Source organism: Nannospalax galili, unplaced genomic scaffold (genome assembly GCF_000622305.1).
Source record: "Nannospalax galili isolate Female #2095 unplaced genomic scaffold, S.galili_v1.0 scaffold46, whole genome shotgun sequence".
In the NCBI taxonomy this organism is placed as follows: domain Eukaryota; kingdom Metazoa; phylum Chordata; class Mammalia; order Rodentia; family Spalacidae; genus Nannospalax; species Nannospalax galili.
In genome coordinates this window covers 4,906,232-4,921,994 of record NW_008355790.1, presented here as the reverse complement: position 1 = coordinate 4,921,994, position 15,763 = coordinate 4,906,232, and the positions used below count along the sequence as shown (strand labels likewise).

Sequence of the window (15,763 nt, the reverse complement as noted above, 5' to 3'; positions counted from 1 at the left end):
AGGAAATAAAGGAGTAATAATTGGAAAAGAAGAGATCAAATTATCCCTTTTTGAAGATGATATGATAATATTTAAGAGACGACAAAATTCCACCAGAAAAATCTTAGAAATTATTAACACGTTCAGTAAAGTTGCAGGTTACAAAATTAACCTACAAAAGTCTGAAGACTTTCTATGTACCAGTAACAAGTAATCAGAGAAGGAGCTCATAGAAACACTCCCCTTCACAGTAGCTGCAAAAAAATAAAATATCTCAGAATAAACCTGACCAAAGACATTAAAGAGCTCTACAAGGAAAATTCTAAATCTTTGAAAAAAGAGATAGAGGAAGATATCAGAAGATGGAAGGACTTCCCATGCTCATGGATTGGAAGAATTAATATTGTGAAAATGACCATCCTACCAAAAGTCGTTTATAGATTCAATGCAATGCCAATCAAAATCCCCATTACATTTTTCACAGAATTGGAAAAAAACCATCCTAAGATTCATATGGAATCACAAAAGATCTTGGATAACCAAAACAACCCTGGGCACTAAGAGCAATGCCCGGGGGGGTTACTATACCAGATTTCAAGCTGTATTACAGAGCTGTAGTCATAAAAACAACATGGTACTGGCACAAAAATAGACCCATAGATCAATGGAACAAAATTCAAGACCCAAATATGAGTAAATGCAATTTCAGCCACCTGATATTTGGCAAAGGGGCCAAGAATATTCACTGGAGGAAAGACAGCATGTTCAGCAAATGGTGCTGACAAAACTGGATCTCCACCTGTAGAAGAATGAAACTAAAGCCTCAAATTTCACCCTGCACAATAGTCAATTCCAAATGGATCAAAGATCTCAATGTAAAGCGTGAAGCTCTGAAACTGTTAGAAGAAAACACTGGGAAAAACCTATAAGATATAGGTGTAAGAAAGGATTTTCTAAACCTGACATCAATTGCTCCGGAAACAAGGGCAAGAATTAACAAATGGAACCACATTAAAGTAAAAAGCTTCTGTACCTCAAAGGAGGCAACCAGGGAAGCGAACAGAAAACCCACAGAATGGGAGAAAATCTTCACCAGGAACACATCTGACAGAGGTTTAATATCCAGAATATATAATGAACTAAAAAACAGAGAATCAAGACAAGAAGTAACACAGTTAAAAGATGGGCTAAGGAGCTGAACAGAGAGTTCTCAAAAGAAGAAGTAAAGATAGCTATGAAGCATCTTAAAAGATGTTCAACACCATTAATAACTAAGGAAATACAAGTTAAAACCACTTTAAGATGTCATCTCACCCCAGTCAGACTGGCTAAGATCAAGAGAACAAATGATACCAGAAGTTGGAGAGGATGTGGGGAAAGGGGAACACTCATCCACTGCTGGTGGGGCTGCAAACTTGTTTAACCACTATGAAAAGCAGTGTGGAGAATTCTTAAAAAACTACAAATGAACCTACCACTTGACACAGTTATACCAATCCTTGGCATATACCCAAAGAACTCATCCTATTGCAGAGACATCCATGTTTGTACATCCATGTTTGTTGCTCCTCTTTTCACTATAACTAAGAGATGGAAGTGACCTAAGTGTCCCTCAATTGATGAGTGGATTATGAAAATGTGGTTCATTTATACAATGGAATTTTACTCAGCAGTAAAGAAAGATGAAATCATGAAATTTGCAGGTAAATGGATGGACCTAGAAACTGTTATATTAAGTGAAGTGACCCAGGCTCAGAAAACAAATCAACATATATTCTCCCTCATATGTGGATTCTAGAACCAAACCCTGATAAGTATGTATCCAGACATAACTACAGGAACCAGGATAATGGAAAGGAACCAGGGTGGTAAAAGAAAAGAAAGAACCTGAAAGAGAACAGTAGGAAACAGTCCTTAATAAGGGAGTTATGAATAAAAATTGGGTTAGTTTAAGGGAGGGTGGAGGGAAGGGTACACAAGGAACCTACAGGATAAAGGTAAAGAAGGAGCTCACGAGAGGTAGGACCATAAGAGAAGGGTATTATTAAGGGAGAAAGGGGGGAAATGGGGGGGTGCACCTTAAGTGAGATAACTGTGATGGAGGGGTGAGACAATCCAATAGATAAATAATGCCTGGCTGGTTTTGAAAACCAGATGGAACCATATTACTCCCTGTGGGAGACAGGCTTGAGCCTTGGTTAAAAGTCTTAATGACAGCCATACAGCAGGCCTGAGGCAATGGCCAGACCACTGGAGCCACAAGAAACCCTTGTGACATTTGCTCCCATTGGCAAATATAGAGACTGATGCCTAGAGTTCACCACTCCCTAATCACCACCCTTGAGATTCCAAACTGCAGTGCTTAGATATTGCAACAGCCAGGGTCATGTGGTTTCCAGGAATCCAGGCTCCATGCAGGACACCAAAACCTAAGTAACCTGAAACCTATTATACTAATAAGATGTCTGACTCACAATGTTATGATAGGATACAGCCCTGCCAAAGATCTGAGTTTTAACTTCTTGATTGGAGCCCTACCTCTATATAAGCTTGTGCCCTTCTGCAATAAAGTGGATCTGCATCACTGAATGGAGACTCCTGTGTCTGAATGTGGCTCCACTGACACAGTCTTCTCACTAGCCCAGGGTTCTGGGATCGGACAGAAGCAGTGACTATCAGAGACAGTGCCAGGCGAGCAGAAGAGTGGCCTCAGCACCAAGCGAGTGGAAGAGTGGCCACATCTTGCAGCCCCAGTGAGGTGCGAAGGGCAGTGCCCAGGCGATCGGATGCGGCGCCCAGGACGTGGCGCCCATGCGATCAGAGGTGGCGCTGAGGAGCTGGTGCCCATGCAGTTAGAGTCAGCACTGGGTGAATGGAGAGTGGCCACTGGCGGGGGAGCATCAACTGGAGACAGCACATGGCGAGCAGAAGAGCGGCCACGGGTGGCCCCCAGGGTGAATGGAGAGCAGCCGCAGCTGGCGACCAACATGGGTCTGTAACACTTTGGGCATCCAATTTCCCCTTTGCCAGTGATTGTTCCGTGGGTGCTCCCCACTTTCGTTCTCCTGTGCTTCCTCTTCTGGCTCAAAGTCTTTGGTTTGATGTGGTGTTCCTGTCTCCTTGGATTATCTTCCTGAATGGCTCCTGAGTCCTTCTGGGTATGTCTTGCAGGGTAAGTGACCTCCGGAATAGGGAATAGTCATCCAGCTGCCGCCGGGGGCCACCACACTGGCTTCTCTCCTCAGGAGTAGGCAAATTAGGGTAACAGAAAAGGATGTAACTAAGGTGTCAGATGAAATGCTAGCTCTTGCCCCTTGGCTTACATATTCCTGCTGTTGGAATCTGGAGTAATGGGCTCATGTGCTATTCCTGGCCAGATGGAGAGAAGTCAGGGAGGGGTGCCCATTATGTGGGCTGTTCTACCCCATTGTGACTGCCATTCTGGCTTCGCTTTGGGGAGTTCCCCTGGAGGCCCCTGAGCAGGATAATCTCATATTAAAGGAAATAGATGAACAAATAAAACAGCAGGATGGTGGGGGTGGCTTGTCCCAGGTGTTCCTGGCCAAGGTGAAACCAACAGATCCTTGCTCTGAATCAGAAGTGATGGATGTTGCTAAAGATGCAGAAGATGAGGAACTAGGGTTTCTTGACCCCCTTGATGAAAAACAGAAAGTTGAGTCAGCTTCTGCTCCACCATTACAAGGCGGTGGCAAATCCACTGCTGTCTTATGCTGGCTTTAAGGGAGGCCCTCCCCCCATTAAGTCAACCTGGGATACAAAAACTCCCATATGGGTGGAGCAGTGGTCTCTCCCTTCACATATACTAACTCATTTGATCACTCTAGTCCAGGAACAATTGTCCTTAGGCCATATTGAGCCCTCTCTTAGCCCTCACAATTCTTCTATTTTTGTTATTCAAAAGAGACTGGAAAAATGGAGAGTTTTACATGACTTAAGGGCTATTAATGATCATATGAAACATTTGGGGACCCTACAACCAGGATTGCCCCACCCTACCACCATTCCTAAAAAATGCACAATTATTATAATAGATATTAAGGACTGTTTCTTCTCTATTCCTATCCATGATGATGACAAGCCCTATTTTGTCTTTTCTGTGCCCACCACTAAGCATAATTTATTTTGTGTTTTAGTACAACTAGTCCCTCAAGTTACTTATTTTAAAGGAGAAGAAATGGATCTCAGGCTTTCCTTCCCTTCCTCCCTATCTTCCCTTACCCGACAAAAGAGAGAAGCCATCACTACCACCATGGACCTCCTCGGATTGGGCATGGCCAGTGCAGTTGGAATGGGTGCCTCTGCACTCGTTATACAAGAGCAAAATTACAAGACTCTTAGCCAGCCCATCGATGTAGACATCGAAGACAGAAAACTCCATCTCCCATTTACAACAGTCCCTGTCTTCATTGGCAGTGTTGGTCCTACAGAACAAGAGAGGCCTTGATCTCATACTCCTCTAACAAGGGGGATTGTGTGTAGCCCTGGGAGAAGAATGTTGTTTCTATGCTAATAATTATGGAGGTGTAGAAAAATCACTCAACAGAGTCAGAAAAAGACTCTTAGAATGAGAAAAGAGACAGTCTCAAGGATGGTATGAGTCTACATTTAACCTCTCCCCTTGGCTTACCATGCTTCTGTCTGCCTTGATTGGTCCCCTTGTTTTGTTAACCCTTCTCTTGATTTTTGGACCCTGCATTATTAAGGGTCTCACTAATTTTGTTAAAGCCCGCATTTCTCTAGTTGAGTTAGCTGTCATCCCATCTCAACATCCAATCCCCTCAAATTTAAATGATCCAAAAGACAAAAACACCTCTACAATGACCCACTGTTTCTTGCACTCACCAACCTATAATTGGCTTTTTAAAAGAAAAAGGGGGAGATGTGGGAGAGAGGCTTGAGCTGAGATTAAAAGTCTTAATGACAGTCATACAGCAGGCCTGAGGCAACGCTGGACTGCTGGAGCCACAAGGAACACCTTGTGACATTTTCTACCATTGGCAGATTATGAGACTGATGCCTAGAGCTTGCCACTCCCTAGTCATCACCCTTGAGATTCCAAACTGCAATGCTTGGATATTGCAACAGCCTGGGTCATGTGTTTCCAGGAATCCAGGCTCCGAGTGCAGGAAACTGAAACCTATTACGCTAATAAGGTGTCTGACACACGATGTTAGGATACGACACAGCCCTGCCAAAGATCTGAGTTGTAACTTCTTGATTGGGCCCCTACGCTTATATAAGCTTGTGCCCTTCTGCAATAAAGTGGATCTGCATGACCAAACGGGGTCTCCTGTGTCTGAATGCAGCTCCGCTGACACAGTATCCTCACCAGCCCTGGGGTCCGGGATCTGGCAGAAGCAGCGACGAGCAGAAGAGCTGCCTCAGATTCGAGCAAGCAGAAAAGGGGCCACAGCTTGTGGTCGCAGCAAGGAGCAAAGGGCAGCGCCCAGGCAATCAGTAGCAGCACCCAGGAGGCAATGCCCGGGTGATCGGAGGCGGTGCCCTGGATGCGGCTCCCATGCAATCAGAGGCGCCGCCCGTGCGATTGGAGTCAGCACTAGTGAATGGAGAGCAGCCGCAGGCAGCGCCCATGCAGGTGGAGGAGCAGGACAGAGACAGCACAGGGCAAGCAGAAGAACAGCTGTAGGTGGTGCCCAGGGTAAACGGAGAGCTGCCGCAATTCCTACAGCCTACTGAGAAATTATACATAGCCGATCAAGAAATACATGTCTAGGCAAGGTTTATCTGAAAACAACTGGTCTTTGCCCAAGATTTATCTACATGACACACAGTAATTAAAAGTACAAGACTGGTGGAACTAACCTTCTTGGATGTTTAACAGACATACTTTGAGGCCTATAATAATTTGGTCAGAGGGACATAAAGGACAGTTTTTACTCCTTGCCCTCCTAGGTTGACTAGTTCCAGGGGACTATGAGCATCTCTCAAAATGTCCTGTGATGGTGATGGGTCACCTGTCCTCTTGATCAAGGAGGCAGAGGAGATCACACCAGATGGGCTTGAACCAGTATCAAGTCTGCAAAGAGGAGGGTCAAGACAGAGGAATCATTTCCTCTATGTTTCCAAGCAAAGCCAACCATGGTCGAGCAGGACCTTTGACTTATGTTCACATAGGCAGAACTGGTAAAAAGAAAGGAGCCAGGGGTTCCTCCCAAGCCCATGTGATCCCTAGTAAAAATAAATTGGTTTATCTGGGCCAACTGTATGGCCTTAAACACACAAAAGGAAAGTATAACCAAAGATTAAAGGGGCCCATATAATTTCTTAAGACTCCATATGCATAGCTAAAGGCTACATAACAAGAAACAATGCCAGATAGGAGATACCTTCTTTTGAGTTGTTGGCCAGGGTGGCCAAAGGGACTCCTAGAGAGTAAACCAGCATAGACCTGTGAAAATGAACAGCAGACCCCAATCTTATCTAAAGGAGTATTGACAACTGTTTGCTGCTAGATGAGGAACAGCTGACCCTCGTTAAATAAAGACCTCTAGATAGGCTGACTAGATTCACCAGAAGGGCAAATAGTGGGGAATAGCTGGGGTGCTAACAGCACAGCAGACAGTAGCAGGGATATCAGAGTATAAGGGCTCTAGAGGGGGAGGGAGGCTATGGGAGGGTGCCATCTGGGAAGTGGGTGGATAGTTGAATAAGATGGTTTGGGATGTTTTTAAAAATTTATTATACTTGAGGAGGAAGCATGGAAATTTACATCATGTTAATTAGTAGAGGCGATAAACATTACCATTGAAATCTACCCGATGACTTTATAGACATATACAGATGCCAAGGATCCATGTGGAACCGATTATGACTAGTAACAATCAGTTGCATACAGCTTAGAGATGCATGCACCAACATCTCAGTGTTAGTAGCAAAAACAATGAGTCTTTCTGTAAGGAACAATGTATTCTAAAATGAAATGGAGATCCTTTTTAAAGGTTAAAAACTCATTCAATTTTATGTCTTACAGGGCTTATACTGAGTTCAATATTATATAACTGTATTAATTCAACTCTGAACCTAGAAACTTGCAGCCACTTGTGAAAGAGATGTATTCTTGCTCTGGAGTGTGTAACTGAATTTTAGTTCACACAGCCTGCAAGTTAGCATCAGTAACAGCCGTAGGTCTCACATTTAACAGGCTGATTTGGTACATTTCCCAGTCATATGATGATGAACAGACTCTCGTGTGTTCTGGTTTGATTACTCTCCCTAATAGTCAGGTTCTGTAGCTTGTCAACCAGTGTGATGGTACCCAAGAAAACATTACCATTGAAATCTACCTGATGACTTTATATCCATGCTCAGATGCCTAGAAGCTCAGAAAGTAACCAACTGTGACTAGTAATAATCAGATATTTAGAGATTAGAAATGTATGTGCAAACATCCAATGTCAATTGCATTGAAAAAGAATTTTTCTGTATGAAACTGTGTATTTTAATAATGAAATGGAGATCTTTTTAAAGGTAAAAAACCTCATTTAATTTTATGTCTTATAGGGTTTATACTGATTACAGTATTTTATAACTGTAATAATTCAACTGTAAACCTAAAAATTTACAGCCAATTTTGAAGTGATGCATCTTAGCTCTGGAAATTGTTATTGAATATGTCAATGCTGTTGTAATGGAATGCTTCTTCTAAGTATGTAGTTATAAAATAAATAATTTTTAAAAAAAAAAAGAAAATAATTTCAGGGGCTGGAGAGATGGCTCAGCAGTTAAGAGCACTGACGACTCTTGTAGAGGACCCAAGTTAGATTCCCAGAACCCACGTGGAGGATGATAACTGCCTGTAACTCCAGTTCCAGGGGATCTGACGCCTTCTTTTGACCTCCTCAGGCGTTGCATGACACAGGTTAACTTACACACATTCAGGCAATATACTCATACACATTAAAAATAAAATAAATAAAATATTTTTAAAAGGGGGATACATTACTCTATTTGACGTCAAAAGATAATATAAAGAAAAAGAAACTGAACAAAAACAGTGTTACCACAGTGACGCATGCGTCAGTGGAACAGAATAGAGTGCCTAGACATAAAACTACACGTACAGTTGATTGATTTTTGACAAAGTTGCCAAGAACAAAGTAGGAAAGTAATGATCTCTTCAAAAACTGGTGCTGGGAAAAGTAGGTATACAAGTTTTCACATGATGAGACTAAAAGGAAACACAGGGAACATACATGTTGCATAGCATTAGTCTGAGCACCAAGTATTTTTATATAAGACCTCCAATGCAGGAAAAATAAGAGTAGAAACAGAGATATATCCACAATTGGAGCATTGTGTGTGTGTGTGTGTGTGTGTGTGTGTGTGTATGAGTGTGTGTGTATGTATGTGTGGTGTGTGTATGAGTGTGTGTGTATGTGTGGGTGTGTATGTGTGTGTGTGTGTGTATGTATCAATTTTCTGCAAATCAATAAAACTCAACAATTAGATGTTGTAGGACAGGAGAAAATTGTTTTCAAATTATAACTCTGAGAAGAAATTAATATACCAAATCCATAGGTGACTCAAAGAACTCAATGAAAATATAAATAATCTTATTCAAAAGGGGACAAATGATCTGAATAGATTAGTTCTGGGAAGATATGGCAATATTCATTAGCATAAAGAGGATACACATTTCACTAATCATCAGGAAAATTAGATCAAAATCATGATATTGCCTCATACCAGCTACCGTGGGCCTTCACAAAAAAGCAAAAAATAATATAAATAAATAAATAAATAAATGCAGAGATTTGGAGGGAAAGATGTGAGTTTAGAAGCCATACCAGATGAAGTAGCAGATTATAGTTAGTAAAACAAATGAAACAGAAACATTATATCACTGTGCCAGCTGTTTTTCTCCCATGTCCATGATCCACTCTCTTATCACCTCAAAGAACTTCCCTAGAATCAGACTCCTTGCCTCCATTACAACCACCACTTCTGTGAATGCCAGGATACCTAACTTAGGGCATGTTCCAGGAAATTTCCTGTAGGATCTGCACCACTAAGGATATTGTAGAAGGGGCATCCAGTGATCAACACTTCTAAGATGGCCCTTGGTAGGCCCCAAAAGGAGCCCAGAAGCATAACATGCCAGTGAAGTACAAGGTCCAAATAGCGCTGGAGCCATCACAGAGTCCTGCTGGGACCAACCCCAGCACCAGGAACTAGGCAGAGACAGCCTCAACTGTCTCTACACCATGGAACAGAGCCAGTTATCTCCATGAGTAAATATCACAGTCATATGTTTGTGAATCTCTAAAGGAAAAACTCAGTTGGCAACTCACGGGCTTAGAGTCAAGTCCTGCCATAGTTGGTTGTTGTATATATAAATCTTAGAGAATGACTTTACTACATCTTTGTAAACTTAAGAGATGTGAAATTTGTTTACCCTCTTGAGTCTGATGAGCCTATCCTCTCCTTCATGAAGGGAATGTTACTAATCAGAGAAAATTGTTACACAAAAGAGGCAGAAGAAGGAAGGAGGGGTATGAAATTATGCCTGCTATGCCTGATATGAGTGTTGTACATTTGAACTCACAGCAGCTGTATCTGCCCAAGACTTGCACAAGATTTGGTCTACCAGTATTCCACCCTAGATAGGATGGGGACTTAGGAGGTTCCACTCAACCCTGAGGGCCTAATGACAGTTAATTGTTGCTGTGGAAATGGGAATCATCTTCCCCAGTGGTGTAGCCACTAGAAATGTGCCCATGCTTCCAGTAAAACATGCACTCATACTCACTTAAGCAATCTTAGCTAACCTCAGTGGGTCACAACCTAACGTAAAAGACATAGAAGCAGGGGTGGAACTTGTTGGAAAGAAGCTCACTAAGCATTGGAGGGCATACAAGTGAGGGAAATAGGGAGTGATGTGATCACTACACTTTATATACACACATACCTTAATCAAAGAGTGAATAAAATCTTTAAAAATATTACAAATACTGTAAGAATTTAGAGGATGGGAACCATCACATGTTGATGGTGGGAATGTAAATAGCACAGACAGTGGTAAAAGAATATATTACTTCCTTAATACACTAAAAATTCAAGACCAAGGAACTAAATTCAACGGTAGAACACAGGCCTTACAAGGCCAAGGTATATGGTTTGAACCTTAGTATTGCAAAAACAGCAACAAAACAAACAAAAACAAAAAAAGCCTTGAAAATAGGACTATAATATTACTTAATCATTCTTCAATTACTATATATGTAAAGTAAATTAAATCGATACATAGAACCTACAACTGTACTCTTGTGTTTCTTGTAGCCCTATTTATAATACCAAGCAAAGGAATCAACTTTGAAATTCATGTCAATGAATTAAGAAAATATTCCACATATACACAATGGAATACCATTAGCCATGAAGAGTGAAAATTTCTCTTGTGCAACATACGACTGAGGCTGAAGGAGGTCAGTGTCATAAAATATGTTGGGAGCAGGATGGATATCACACGATCCCACCCACTTATGGAATGTAAACTAGTTTGTCTCGTAAAAGTTGAATGTAAAATAGTGCTTACCAGATCCTGGATGGAAATGGGAGGAAGGGGAAAACAGTGAAAGTTTGGTTATTGGAGAAAATGTTACAGTGAGAACAGAATAAAAGCCAATTACCTTAACCTGCCTTAACCGGATCTCTCTCTCTCTCTCTCTCTCTCTATCTCTCTCTCTCTCTCTCTCTCACACACACACACACACACACACACACACATACACACACACACATGAATTCAGATTTTACTGTTGAAATACATGCTATCATTTACCAATAAAGATTTAAAATCACAAACTGTAACTTGAGGAAAAGTGTTAAGGAATTGAAGGCTCCCAATTTTCTAACTTACATATAACAGTCATGTGCAGGACTTAGAGAATTGGACTTTCTAGCTGAAGAGCGGTTCTCTTCTTGACTGAGCATCCCCAGCTCATGCATTAGCTAGTGAACATGAGGGGGGAAAATTAGCTGGTTTCAGAATGGTTTTCTATATTTGAAATATTCTTTTATGTAGTCATGTTTTTGTTTTGTTTTGTTTTGTTTTACCACAGTCTTGTCTTCCTTTAAAACATAGATTTAGGAGTTATTGAGATAGTTCAGCAGTTAAGAACACAGGCTGCCCTTGCAGAGGACCCAGGTTCTCCTCCCAGCACCCACATGCTAGCTAACAACAATTCACAACTCCAGTTCCAGGGTAATCTGACACCATCTTCTGACCTCCCTGGGTATTGCATGACACAGGTGCACCAACCTACCTTCAGGCAATACACTCATACACAAAAATAAAAAAAATAGTAACTAAATTATTTTTTAAATAAGATAAAATATAGATTCAAAGATTAACTGAGATGTGTGGGTTTTATTTCCAAAGGAAATATGACTTGCTAATACTTATTTTATTCAACATAGAACTGCAAATATATTCATGATCCCATGTTGTAAGTATAATTGACAGAGTCCACTGGCCAGGGCTATTATTTTCTCTTTATAGATTTTAGCAAAATTCTAGGCACAGAGTTGCACATGTTCCCATAATGGTCAAGGACAATGGAAAAGTTTTATTTCATCATAGTCCAAATTGTGTCAGGTAAAGTTCTATATCACTCAGAGTTCCCTCAAAGTCCACTGAAATAATGAAAACACGCGCTCTTGAGGAAACCAAAAATGGCTAACTAGAATGTGTAGCTCTCTCCACCTGGATGACAGATCCAAGGGAAAGTGCCAATAGTCATCCAGGGACTTGGAGGTTCCGCTCATGGTTGTAAGAGCCTAAACTTCAAGGAGACTGCAAAGTCACTTTGCACTAGAGCTCTGTAATTTGGTGGAAGACCAGGAGATTTGGGATCAGAATTCTAGGTGGGTTGTTTGGTAGTTGTGCTGTATCCCTAGGCCTGACAATGCTGGCTTGGGAGTAGATAAATCTGTGAAGAAAACATGCACAGAGTCCATGTTCCTGATGTTGACCAGCTGAGAGCTAAGACTCAGGCAACACTGCCAGGCAGTTCTGTCAAACAGTCTCTCCAGGCGTATAGTCTCCCAATGGCTCCCAAATCTTTGCCTGTACTTGAGAAACCCAGCAACGAGGAAATGGGATTCAGAGATCCTCTCCGTTTGACAAAGCAGAGTGAAAATTGGTAACTGGTTTGGGATTAAGAAAGGCCCAAAGGAAATTCACGCTTATGGCAGAGCAATTCCATTAAAAACACGTCAATAATAGCTCAAAATAATAAGAAGTATTAATTGTCTTGAACTTCCTTTTATTTAGTGGTGAAGCTTGTGATCCTCAGTGTAGATCTCTGGAACTTCTGGTTTGGGATTTCTGGCACTTGAAGCAATAGTTCTACTGTCGGGACACTGCAAACTAATACATGGGAAAATTCCTGAAAGATTGATATTATTTTATGAAATTGGAACGTTGTAGTATATAGGTGCAACTGGAACACTAATTTGCTTGACTGGCGAAGTTTGAACTTTGAGCTATGCTTTAGTGGTTGTGGTTTTAGTTTCAGCTTTTGGTGGTGGTGGAGTTTCTTTAGCAGTGGGTTTTTTGCACTTCTTATACAGGGAAAACGAGACTCCACAAAGCACCAGAAGAATCAGCAAACTTGTAAAGAGGTAAAGCAGCCACCACCGTTTACCTGGAGGTGGTGGTCCACTGTCAACACTACCTCCAGCACCTCTCAACAGGCAGTTCGGTGGGCCCCACCCCTGGGAGCAATGGCAATGATCTTTATTGTTGCAGACCCCATTCATGTTGCAAGTCGCTGGCAAACAACCACTTTTCAAAGTAGACTTCCTGACACATTTCCTCTGAATGCACACATGCTCTGGACCACAGACTGTGCCATCTTTCACATCACCAATGTCAGTGATGCCCATTCCCAAATGGTAGTCAGTACCCCAGCAGGTGACATCATTGAAGTGACTCCAGTACACAGTGGAATGATCTCTCAGAAGAGGAATTTCATTCACGTTTTCACACTGAAGTCGCCCACAGAGGATGTTGGAAACGTTACATTGTGCGTAACTCTCTGTACTGATCGTTCCACAATTACCAAAGCGGTCTCCCTTGGTGTTCATTTCCATGTAGCAGCTCTCAGGTGCACTCCTGGCTCCTTTGCCAAAAACTTGCTGACACTGCTCATCATGACTATTACACCTCTTCCCATAGCAGTAGCCACCACTCCTGCAAGGGCTCCCATCATACATATAAACATCTTCAGGACAGTCATGATAAGTTCCATTGCACCACTCTGGAAGATCACATTCATCATTCTGCTCTCTACACACTGTGCCTGATGGCATGAAATGACAATCTTTGCAACAAAGCCCAGAAGCACAATCAGCGTCACCTTTCAGAGTGCAGTCTGACTTACAACATAAATTTTTTGCACATGAATGATAAGATCCACAATCACACTCCTCTCCCTCCTCAAGTACTCCATTCCCACACCTCGTAAATGTGATGATGTCCTGTAGGCTTGGTGAATTGTACATACAATTCTTGTTCCTAACTGTTGAATAATATGTGTTATAACTGCAGTTGCTGAATGTTGTGCCATCACCTTTTGTTGCATACATTACACAGTGTTTTCGACCACATGTACATGGGAATTCATCATGAATCATACCCAAATTGTGGCCTAGCTCATGTGACACAGTCTGGGCAAATACAGTTGGTGATACAAATTTAAAACTATTAACTGCACAGCTCAATTTAGGATTACATATTCCTCCAACCCAGGCGAGGCCCACTGATTTACCATAATCATACTTGACAATAAGGTGTGCAACATCATGCGGAATGCGGTCGGCAAAGCTGTCCTTCTTCCACTGGCAAAAACTGGTTAGGACAGACTCTATTGTTGATTCTACCAATATAGGATTTCCTTCATTCCATATCTCAAATCCTCGTAACAACACATCAACTTCCAGTGGGATATAATGGCCATTCATTACAATCAATATTGTGAAGACATCCTCCTGCACATGTGTAATATTATTTTCCCGATAAACAAATCGAGTATGATCTATCACCAACACTAGTTCAACAATCAATTTGTGGGCCCACCAGCCCTCATAGTCACTTTGTTTCAATATGGAGGTATCATTCTCTTGAAGTTTCAGTTGTCGGACTATTTCTTCTTCTGTTAATCCGCATCTCATGGGAAGTAGATCTGTGTCCTCGGTATCCATCTTATAAACCAGATGTTCAAATGCAGTAGAAAGGTTCTTGGGCTTGATTTCATAAGCAATGTTATTAATTTGCAGTAATCCTTTAAATCCCCCAAAACAGGTGGTAAGAGCGACCACGGACTCTGGGTCCCCATCTACAAAACCATGGTAGTAGCAGTCCTTTTGCACAAAAGGCTGATCCTCAAGAAGACCACCTTGGTCGGAGTAGGTGAACACAGTGAGGTGTCTGGATATCAAGTCCTCCTTTGACTTCATGGAGATAATATGCCTCTGGCCCCCAATGTGCAGGCTATAAGACAGCCATCCTGGAGGAAAAGTGTTTCTCCTAGTGTCGGTGACTTTCCGTGGTATCACCACCTCTGGGGGGCTTCTGTATTGTTGAAAATGCCATGTTACAGACCATGAAGATAAAAAGAGGAATATCCCCAGCCATAACTTCAGGAAAGTGATCCTTACATGCACCAGGGACTCACCCAAGGCCACCATCTCCTATAAGAGAGCAGAAGGAGTTTGTAGGTATGCTCTGACACCTGTGTGCTGTCTTTGTCTTGGCTGCATACAACACTGAACATTAATGATCTGTCTTTTGACAGAATCATTCCATCAACGCAGTAGAACTATAAAAAATAAGATAAAGAAATCAGCAACAGGCATGCGTTAGATATGACCACATGAGGGTAGAAAAGAAAAAGCAAAAGTATATACTAAAATTAACTAGCATTTGGCCAAGGTTTCATTCTGCCTAACCCACTGAATTGGACCTTTAATATTAAAAAGATTATCATGTTTTATTTATGTGTGCATATGTGGGTGAGTATGTATGTATTTATGTTCACAGCAGAGGTCAAAGGAGGGCAATGGATACCCAGGACCTCATGTTATATGCTGTTATGAACTTGTGAGGATGGGTGCTGGAGCTGGTGAATGAACTCTGGTTTTCTGAAAGACCAGAAAGTGCTCTGAAACACTGAACCATTTTCCAGTCCCCTACTCATTAATACATAAGTCTAGTCAGATTGTGTGTGTGCAAAATGACAGTTGATACTGTTTGAACATTTCTCCTAGATAAAGGACACATGTCTCTCTGTACCTACTATTCTTTGATTATTGATACATTTGTGAACACTTTCATAATGAACCATTTAAACAAGAGTGTTAGCGGAGTCTTTCACTACACATAAGGTTTTTAGTTGTGTGAGATTCCATTCATCAATTGAGGTATTAATGTCTATGCTACTAGGATCCTATTCAGAATTCTTTCCAGTATCTCTAAGGAGAAATTTATTCCTTAGTTTCTCCTATATCATATTTGGTGTATCCAGTCTTATGTGATGTCTTGTTCCATTTGGAGTTGAATTTTGTGCAAGGTGGGAAATAAGAATCTAGTTTAATTCTTCTACATGTAACTATCCAGTTATACCAGCACCATTTGTTGATGATGCTGTATTTCCTCCAATGTGTATTGTTGACCTCTGTCAAAAATCAAATGGTGGATGAGTGTAAGCTGTTATCTGGGTCCTCTATTACCTGGCTATGA

The 15,763-nt window shown here is 41.5% G+C and overlaps 1 protein-coding gene across 1 annotated transcript; it reads right to left on the bottom strand.

Moving 5' to 3' along the window:
* Nucleotides 1-12,507: 12,507 nt before the first annotated feature.
* On the bottom strand, nucleotides 12,508-14,712 carry LOC103750514 (disintegrin and metalloproteinase domain-containing protein 25-like). The gene has a single exon (XM_008853617.1). It carries the CDS (start codon nucleotides 14,710-14,712, stop codon nucleotides 12,508-12,510), a length of 2,205 nt encoding a protein of 734 aa, XP_008851839.1.
* Between the last annotated feature and the right edge of the window lie 1,051 nt (nucleotides 14,713-15,763).

Coding starts and splice junctions, on each gene's coding strand:
- LOC103750514 (XM_008853617.1), bottom strand. CDS start 14,712: ATGGTGGCCTTGGGTGAGTCCCTGGTGCATGTAAGGATCACTTTCCTG.